The sequence below is a fragment of the Tursiops truncatus genome, chromosome 7 (genome assembly GCF_011762595.2).
Source record: "Tursiops truncatus isolate mTurTru1 chromosome 7, mTurTru1.mat.Y, whole genome shotgun sequence".
NCBI classification, from domain to species: Eukaryota; Metazoa; Chordata; class Mammalia; order Artiodactyla; family Delphinidae; genus Tursiops; species Tursiops truncatus.
In genome coordinates, this window is record NC_047040.1 from 61,442,956 (window position 1) to 61,452,699 (window position 9,744).

Genomic DNA, 9,744 nt, shown 5'->3' on the forward strand with positions numbered 1-9,744 from the left:
ACAATTTTCCCTTGAGAAAAGCAGAAAACTATACAGTGTTGTTAATAAGTTCAGAAACATATAATTCCAAATTACCTAAATTACTGATAACTCAATTTCTCTCTGTTTCCAAGTTTTTGGTCAAATGGTTCATTTATCAATTGTGTTAAACAATGTAATCATATCACACTTATTTTAGAATTTTCTAAAATATGACACTTTACATTATATTTGCATGCTACTGAAACAGTTGCTTAAAAAACAAAATGTCTATTGACATTTGAGGCCATCATTAACACAGTTTCTTCAATTGGTTTTTAATTCAATTGAATTTGGTTCTGGGGTTCTTAAGTAAAGCCTTGAATTCAGTTGGTGGATTAAACTTTCTTTTTTGATGATGGCAAAATTCCAAATAAAAAATAAATTTCAGTTTACATTTAAAAGTACTTTGCTTCTGAACTTCTTTTAATTTGAATGTCATTAAAATTAAATTAAATGTGCTTAATTTACATCATTTATGCATATATTTCTTGCATACTGATTTATTTTATAATAATTTTTTAAAGTTATAAATGGATAATACCATAGTAGGTTGCAGTTTTATGAACCAAATAAAGCATGCAGCAGCAGTTCACATTTTAAAAGCTTACAGAATCTAATACATTTCTTCATTGTCAAACTTGTATTTCTGAGCATTTATTAGCTTATTTTTCAGTATAAACATGAAATGTTTTCCTACACTTGGATAATAATATCACATTATTGTGACTTCCTGGCTTCTATTTGGATAATGGCATAAATATTTTTTTCTAAAGTAATTGGAACACAGATTTGCACTGACAATAAGGAACAGTCTTTAGTCTAGAGTCTATACTTTTACCAAACTTTTAAAATTTACAGGTTCAATTTCCTAAAAACTAAGAAAGTGATTTGTCATCAAATGACTTCATTCTGCTTTTTAAAATTATAAATATTGTATTTTTAGATAAATTCCATATATTTTATCTTTCTCTTAACCACCACAAATTTATAGGAAAACTATCTTCAACACCTTATCTGTTTAGATACAAAATTTCATACATTTTACCTATTTTCTCTCTTAACAACAAAGTTAAAGTTATAAGGAAATTTTATCTTCAACACTTCACCTGTTTGGATGCTAAATGATCGTAGCTGTCAATAATAGCTAGTAGAGTCACTTCAAAATTGCCAGTTTTCTTTCTCTACCAAGGGCATTTTCTTTCACGTGAGAGAACCGTTTCAAATTTTCCAAAGAAAGTCCTTGGTCTTTTCACTCTCTAACAAGGACTCCTCTTTCCCTGTCATCTGCCAAAAAACCTTTTCCGGCTCTGAAGTCAATCCCAGGGCATGGTTCAGATGTGAGAGTTTCTGTAACTCTTCATAGAAATTATTCTCAACAATCTTGATGTAGATTAAGATTACACATTTAAATGCATATTAATGTTACTGTGTAGCAACTTTCTTATTGCTATTGCTTGCAAAACTGTCACAGCCTTGAGAATTTAGCCAGCCCAAACTGCCCTTTCCAGGTAAAGAACCCTAAAGACTCACATTCCATTTTGTCATTCAATAGTTCCAAAATCTCTAATGACAGTAACAGGTTCTAAGGCATAGTCCCACAATGATTTTAGTAGTTACCACCTTGTCCCAAGTTACAAAGTAAAAATGCTATTTCTTAGGAGTATAAAAGTAATTTTCATCTCAACTATGTTGCTGGTTGAGTTTTACTTAATACAGTAAGTCTCAAGCACAACCCTCCTGGTTTTTAAGAACTTACCCTTCAGTTTGACTTCAAACGAAAGGCAAGGTAACAGCAGTGTGTAAACTGTGAAATCCTATCAATTTATATACACTTCTACTACCATGAAAAAATTATTCAGTTCGATTGAAATTTGGCATTAATGATGCCAGCCAGTTTAACATAGTAACAAAATTGAGAACAATTTCTTTTCTTTGCTAGTTCTAAATCAGAAGATTAAGGTTTTGGTTTCAGGTTAAAAACTCACATATTAGAAAACATCCAGGAGTCAGCGAGTTGAAAAAACACTTGTAAACTTCACATTTAAAACTTCACATTTTAGAGACAGGTGAGAAACCTAGATATGAGTATTCCTGGCTCCTCCCTGAGAAAATCTTAGTCTACTGCAGTGATTGAAAAAATAAAGTCCCAAGACACAAAATGGAACTAAACTTCCAGGCCTAAACAGAAATCCCTAAGAGGCTATTGTGAAACAAGACTGGTAAGATTGCCACAGCAAAAGGATTAAGAAGAAAACAAGCAAGACAAGGTTGTGTATCATGACGGGGCTGAAATACAGGAGAGCCGCTTCTTTCCCAAGCAAAGATCAACCTGAACAAGGGCCCCTAGAGTCTCTGTAACTCTCCAAAATCTCATCTGTGAACAGACCCTCGAGATAGTAGTACCCCTGCAGACAGCAGCATAGCCGGCTGCCAGGAGGAAGCGCAGCTCGCCTGTGACCTCTGAGAGTACCAACAAATGAAAAGCCACAGGCAATTCGCCAGATAAAAAGATCGTGTATTGTATGTGCAGCAGGTATCAACTTTTAAGAGAAGCCCGACAGTCTCTGGTCAAGTCCTAAGGCCGCGTGAGAAACTCAAGGTGGGACTGGAAAATCTTGCCCTAATCTCTTTACCACAAAACTGACCCTGCCCTCCTACTTTCTGCATCTTTGCACCCGACACACTTGCCCAGAACCTTCCAAACCAAAGAAGTCTCCGACAGAGGCAGCCTACAGGAGCCTTCAAATTCCCGGTGAAACCTGACAGCTTTGTAAAGCCTCCCGGAAGGAGAAAAGATCAAATGAGACCGGCTCAGCGGGGTCTTCCCGAGGTGACCCCGGAGTTAACGTATTTATTTTCACGCTGCAACTGCTGATTGCTTTACAGAGACATTTCATGCTGTAGCTCTGCATGGAGCTGAGGACAAAAGTAACATTTTAATTAATGTTATAATTATTATAATTATTCTTTAAGAAAGCTATTAAATAACCTGTACAAAGCCCGGCCCAGTCCTAGCAAAAAACACAGCACTATTTCAAATCTCTCAAGGTTCTTCCGCTTTGATTTCAGCAGCGTTTCCTATATACAGAGGTCAGCCCAGGGTAGTCCCCCCAAACTGTAGTCTCCCAGATGGTGGGAATGGTTCAGAGCCTGAAACTGCTCTTTCGTGACACAGAGCTCTCAACCCTACCTCCCCTGCTCTTCCTGGGCACACGGTCCTTGTCCGCAGGCCGGCCAGGGAGCTGGAGGCCTGGCGTCGTTTTTGGGAGGCGGGCAAGCAGGAAGGGGCAAGTAAGTGCCTCAGTTGGGTCTCCTCTCGGCCGGCTGCCCACAGGCCACCGGAACCTCTCCGAAGAGGTGCTGGGTAGGGAGCCCGAGGCAGGAGAGGCATCGAGGCGCCCCCGGGTGGGCTTACAGGTCCCGCGGGTCCTCCCGCTTGACTCCGGCCTCAGCAACTTTGAGCTTCTTATTCTGGTGCGTCTTGACGTGCTTGGCGAGGTGGTCGCTGCGCATGAAGCGCTTGCCGCACTCGGGACAGGCGAAGCGCTTCTCGCCTGTGTGAGTCCTCAGGTGCCGCTGCAGCTCGTCCGAGCGCGTGAAGCTCTTGCCGCAGAAGAGCCAGTTGCACACGAAGGGCCGCTCGCCCGTGTGCCAGCGCAGGTGCGCCTTCAGGTGCGACGTCTTGCCGTACACCTTGCCGCAGCCTGGCACGTGGCACACGTGCTGCTTCTTCTTGCCCGGCTCTGCCTCCGGGGCGCCGCCCGCCGCCTGGCAGTTGGGGCAGCGGCAGCGACGGCACCTCCTGGCCGTGGCCGCCAGGGGGGCCTTGGTTTGCAGCAGCGCAGCGATCTGACTCTGGTATTGCGCGAAGTCCGACGGGCCCAACACCAGGCCCCGCTGCAGCGCGGCGGCGGCGGCGGCGGCAGCGGCGGCCGCTGAGGCCGGGAAGCGGGGCGCGTGGGGCCCCCCCGCACAGGCGCCGGAGAGGGTACCCCCCGGAACCCCCGAGGTTCCCGGACCGGTGCCGGCCTGCGGGATACTCCACCACGGGAGGTCGTCGGGGGCCGAGTTGGGGGACAGCTGGCGGCACGTGGGCGGCGGAGGCGGCGGGGGCGGCGGCAGCAAGTTGGAGTAGCCGGGCGGCAGCGCGGCCTGGGCCGCGTAGGGCACGTAGGCGGGCGCGCAGCTGGCGGGCAGCGCCGCCATACTCGAGGGCAGCATCTTCACCGGTGAGAACTCGTAGGGGTACGAGGGGTCTGCAGGGGGTGTAAGCGGCAGCTCATGCGCCGCCCCGAAGGACGGCTGCAGGTGCGTTTTCTGCGGCGTCAGCCCCAGGCTGGGGTGCGGGGATGGCAGCGTGCCGGGCGAGTGCGCCGGCATGTCGGCGGTCCACGGGTGAAAGAGCCTGGAGGGCGAGCCCAGCGCGGGGTCGTAGGACACCTGCAGGAAGTCCGGGGGCGCCGTAGCGCCCGGCTGGCCAATCCGGCTACAGGTGGCGGCTAGCAGCGCCAGGGGCGAATGCTTGCCCAGGTCTGGGGAGGCGCTGGGGGTGCGGTCCTGCATAGGCGGCGGCACGGGAGGGCGGAGAAGAGACAAAAGGTTAGCGCTCCAAGCGCGGTCTCCGGGCCGGCCCGCCACACCCACGCCGGCTATTATACCGCCGCCCCTCCCCCGTCCTGGGTGTCCCTCCCCCGCCACCGCACACCACGCACGCACCCACCAGTCCCGGGAAACTTTTGGTGCTTGCGCTACCTGGACGCGGAGCGCGGGAGCGCTTCCTGTGAAACTACTTGGTGCAAAGAGACGCCATCTAGCCTCAGAGGAAGACAGGCACAAAGTGGGAGGGGAGAGAGATCCGACGGGCCACTCCCGGCTCCGCGGCCAGAAAGGGTCTGGAAACACCCACAGCCCGGATGCCCATCCGCCTTCCCTCCCATGTTTTAAGCTCTCATTTCCACGCTACTCTCGCGCTCCTCCTCCGCCCGCCCCAGGAGGGCCCAGCGGGGTGAGCTGGGACCGGTTCTCAGCCAGACGCGCACCTCCGAACAAGCCCTGGATACGCGGGTCCCTCCCCCAAAGGCCACACTCTTGACACCAGGGTTCAGTGTGAAGTTGGTGTGGGCACCCCTAGGTCTCACTCCATTGGTGTCCACCGAGCGGGATTCCCTTTGAAATTCAGGGTGCACAGAATATCAGGAAAGATCCAGACATGACCCTTCCCACCTTTCCCTCGCCCCCTCCGAGCCCAGCCCTGACCTGGAGGAAGGCCTGCAGCGAGTCGTTCCGGAGGACGGCCACGGCGGCCATGGCTATGGCTTGCGGGCCGTTGGCTGAGGAGCAGGGCGCTGCTGAGGCATGGAGACCCGAAGGCGAGGACGAAGGGCCGCCTTAGCGTCCCTCCCGGGCGCCCTCTCTGCGCGCAGGGGCCCTCCCCGCCCGCGCCCCTCGCCGCAACCCGCTCGCTCGCCCCGCGAGCGGTCTGAGCGCTTCAGGCTCACCTCCAAGAATTTGATAAGGACTTTGCTGGGCCGCCAGCCAGTCAGAGGGAAGATTTATGGCTTTGAAGTTTGCCGCTACCCAATCATCAAAGAATAGCGGCTCTTTCAGAAGCGAAAGCAAATCCTTTGAATCCACAAAGCTCCTATGGTGTGTTTGTTGGTCTGGATAAAAGAACTGATTATTAGGGGGGATGGGAAGGGAGGAGATAAAGGCGGGACAATTAATGAAGTAATCACTATGTGGGAAATGTATATACACAAATAATTGGATTTTCCTGATCAAAGGGGGCCTTGCCGCCTGGAGACCCGCGCTTGGGTTGCTTGAGACACTCTATCCCCCTCTCCCGCCGCCCCCCCCCCCCCCCGCTCCCTTGCAATTAAAGATTTGCGCCAAGGCAGCGCCCAAAGTGACAAAGTATCTTTGCTATCTCCAGAGAAATCTGCCTTCGGCTTCCAGGCGCGGGACTTGGAGACGAAGATGAGGGTAATTCTCTCCTCTCCGCCCCCGGTACTTACACACCCGGCACCCGGACAGCACAGGCACCGGCCCGAGCACGTCGTCAACCCGAGCACACCTTGGACCCGAGGGAATTCCCGGGGCTGAACGTGGCACGCCCTGCGCCCCGCCCGCCTCATGCTCCCCCTCCCTCCCCCAGCCCAGCCCCCGCGGAGCGGTGAGCAGCCCTGGGACCCGGGGCGGGGCCGGGCGGCCGCCCAGGGCGGCGGTGGGTGGCGCGCACGCTCCAGGGCCGCCCGCCCCTCTTGCGACGTTCCGGCTGGCGACCTGGAAGTTCTCGGGCCACAACTTTTGCAAATAGTGAGCCTGCGAAATACACCCGGGCCACGCTTACCCCCAAAGCTAAGCTTGGCGGGACACTCAGAGCAACTCGAGGGGGAAATGTTTGGTGTCTTGCTCTTCTCTCTCGGAGCAGGCAAGCTGACCGCTATTAAGCCCCACCGAAACCCACAGAGATGCTAGAAATCCCCACCCCGGCGCCAAGCCCGGCCAGGCAAGTGCGCACGCCTGCAAGCCGCACACACCTACAGGGAACTAACCGAAAAAAGTAAGGCGCGGTGGAGGAAGACCGTAGCTGTTCTTGTTGAGCAAACCACAGATAGTACGAGGGTGGCTCCCTAATCGGAAAGAAAAGTCAATAAAAACTGTTATTCCCAGCACCTTTGTAAAGAAAAGAAATTTCTTCAGGCGCGGGCCGTGCTTCGCTGGGGTCAGGAAAGCGCTCTCCAGAGTGTGGTCTCCCCAAACCCTCGCTGCCAGTCATGCCTGGCCCAGGAGGGACGGCAGGCCACCTGCCTTCCTCCGGCCCACGGCGCAAGATGCGTCCTGCAGGGGAGGTACGGACACCCAGATCTCCTCACCCGGGAGAGCAGGAGCGGCGTCTCGGTGTCCTCACCGCGCTGGAGGGCATTAGGGCCGGGAATGGCCTCTGAGGCCTCCAGCCGGCGGCCACGCTCCGTGGAACGGCGCAGCAGAGTGGGCCGCCTGCGCTTGGCCAACCCCGCTCCACTTGCGGCGTCCGGGTACACCGCCTCCTCTCTGCGACGCGGCCGACCGGGCAGGGATCCTCTGAGCCAACTCGCGCCCAGGCTTCCTGCGTATGGTCCTCCCGGGTACCGCACAGCAGCCGGGACTGACGTGGAGAGGTCGGTTCAGGTGGTCCAACTCGCCGTGCGGCGCCAGCGGTTACCCCAACACCAAAAGGCTTCTGATTCGGAGTCTGGGCTGTGTATTGGTGCCCTCTGCACTCGCATTAGGGGTCAGGACACTATGCCACCAGGCCATTTCCCCACACCCAGGGCCGGCCAGCAAAATAGAAACATCTTGCTGAAGGCGAATGGGCCGAATGCAGCCCCAATACTATGCTTGAGCACTTCTCGAGTCCCGTCCTTGCACGCCCCTCTTCTCTGCAACAAGGTGTCACCCAGGAACGGTGAGCAGTGACTGCACAGCTCGGCCGACGCGGTCTGGCTCCTGAAGAGGAGGTCCGAGTGCTCTGGGAGCTAGGAATGAGAGGGGACTTAGTGTTTTGCTCCGGAGGCCCGGAAGACCTACACTTGTCCACACTGCGTCCAGAAAATCGATTACCCGCGAAGCCTGGAAGGGGAAGGAGCCCTTTCCCGCCTTTAAGTCAGAGGCCGGGGGTCCCATGGTGCACACACACACACACACACAGGCACCTGTCGGCACTGTCGAAGCGGGCCTGGTCCCTTAGTGAGTTTCCTCTTGGGCTCCTTTGGGCTCTTCGACCTCCACTATCGGTGGTTGCAGGCCAGGCTGGGCCAAGCAGGCTAGGAGGCATTCTCGTTTGCCGAATCTGTTCACTATTTTAACAAAAAGGCAAGAGAAGCCAATTCACATCTCCATAGTTGTTATAGAAGAGAACTTTTTCTCCAAGATGCCCCGTTAGCCAATAAGCCACCATCAGTGGCCAGCAGGGAGAGAGTAGTGGGTTGGTGTTAAGAGCTCCAACTCTGAGAATCTGAAGGCCGATTTCTAGATGCCACTTTCTAGTTGATGACCTGGCTGATGACCTGGGCCAGCAACTTACACAACCGCTTTGTGCCTCAGTTTCCCAATTTGTAAAATGGGGGTTATAGCAATGCTCACCTTGTAGAGTCCTTGTAGGCTTAAAAGAGGTAAATACATTCAAAGTATTTAGGATTGTGCGGGTGCACGGTAGGCCCTCCCTTGACTGTTTGAAGTCCTGGCTCTGGGCCTCTCCTCCATTTGTGAACACCCGCCGGGATTCCAGCCCTCCCAGGCGCAAGCTGAAGTCTGGAGAGAGACTTTCACAAAGTGCTGTTTAGCCTCTCTCCCTTTGCACTCGGGGCTCCTGAAAAACTTATCCTTAATGAAGTACTGTTCGGAGCGTCCATTAAAAATGCAATGCCGGGAGATCAAAGTACAATATTTATTTTTGAAATTTGTTGCAATCACCAAGAGATACAGGTATTAAGGCCAAATGTCAGTTCCGTTACACAAAGCCCTGCGCCCGGGAAGAGCGTGTGGCTACTCTGCCATAATGTAAAGAGACATCAAAGACCAAGCGCGCTGCAAAAGTACGCAGCCGGGAGGAGGGAGTGAGCCCAGGAGGGCTGGGCGATCCCCAGACGGCGCGGGGGCTGCGGGAGCTTCGGGGGTGGGGTCAGTTCAAAGAGGTATCCGCTGGGGCGCGAGTTCGCAGGAGGGAAGATTTAATGGGCTTTTTTTGTTGGTGGGTGTGTTTGTTCACCGAGGACCCAGGAACTCCTCTGTGGTCCTCCAGCCCGAGGGCGGAGGCAGGGGGCGGGGGTGGGAAGCGGCGAATGGGGAGCAAACTTTAACTACGGCGAGGGGGGGCGGGGAGGCGGAATACCAGCCTCCCGGCGGCTGCTGGCGCAGTGGGGCCGTTCTCCTAGTAGCTCTCCGTGCAGCAGGGTTCCGAGGCTGAGAAGTTGGCCTCGCGGTTTCTTCGCGGGCAGGCAAGTGCTGACCAGGTGCTACCTGCGAGGAGAGGCGGGTAGATGAACCCGCACAGGCATTAGCGTGATGGACTGACCTGGTGTGCGCGCTCCGGAATCTACTCCAGGAAAAAAAAAGTGTTTACTGAGAGCTCTGGGGCTGCAACTTCGCGCCGAGCCTGGTACCTCGCCTCAGGCATTTTCTTGCAGCAACCGGGGACTCCTGCCCCTGGGGTCAATCCAACCGGTCTCCCATTTTCAGTTGATTTTTTAAAAATCTGTACATGATTTAGGTCATTTCGACAAATTCTTAATTCACCGGCTCTTTACAGCAAGGTGTTGCTTGACCTCCCAGTCTCGCCCCTTGTCTGCCAAAGCCTTAACCTTCCAAGATCGCGCATCCGCCTAGTTAATACAGTACCAGTCGTTGTTTTATTAAAGGTGCTGGGAGGGGAGGGGGCAGAATTTCCCTCGTGCTAGCAGAGCAGAGTCGCAGGAGGAGGCCGGTGCGTTTCTTCGGTCATCTACAACCAAGTATTCTTAGAGCAGTCACTCGGCAGCCTTTTGAAGGTATGCTAGAGCAGAAAGCTGCTATTGTTTTCAGCTCTCAACAGGGAAGAGATCAAACTTTGCCTCTTCAATTTGAAAGTTGTTTTTTTTTTTTTTTTAAATAGTGGTGGGTGGGGGGGGGTGTTGCAATCGGACACACTCTTAACTGTGAGGGTTTGGAGCCATCTCACAGTTTAAACTGCAAACCAAATCACAG

The 9,744-nt window shown here is 52.8% G+C and overlaps 1 protein-coding gene across 2 annotated transcripts in view; it reads right to left on the reverse strand.

The window, feature by feature from the left end:
* The window catches only part of SP5 (Sp5 transcription factor), a 36,074-nt gene extending 30,293 nt beyond the window's left edge, over window positions 1-5,781 (reverse strand). Inside the window, exons 1-2 of one of the 2 annotated variants that reach the window (XM_073807593.1) lie at window positions 4,774-5,257; window positions 1,128-4,578 (exon numbers count right to left, since the gene is read on the reverse strand). In XM_073807593.1, coding sequence (XP_073663694.1) covers window positions 3,433-4,401 — 969 coding nt within the window. In that variant the 5' untranslated portion in view covers window positions 4,402-4,578; window positions 4,774-5,257 and the 3' untranslated portion in view covers window positions 1,128-3,432. Of the gene's footprint in view, window positions 1-1,127; window positions 4,579-4,773; window positions 5,258-5,277 lie in introns of those variants that run through there. The other variant, XM_019923292.3, reaches the window with a different exon arrangement.
* Window positions 5,782-9,744: the final 3,963 nt, after the last annotated feature.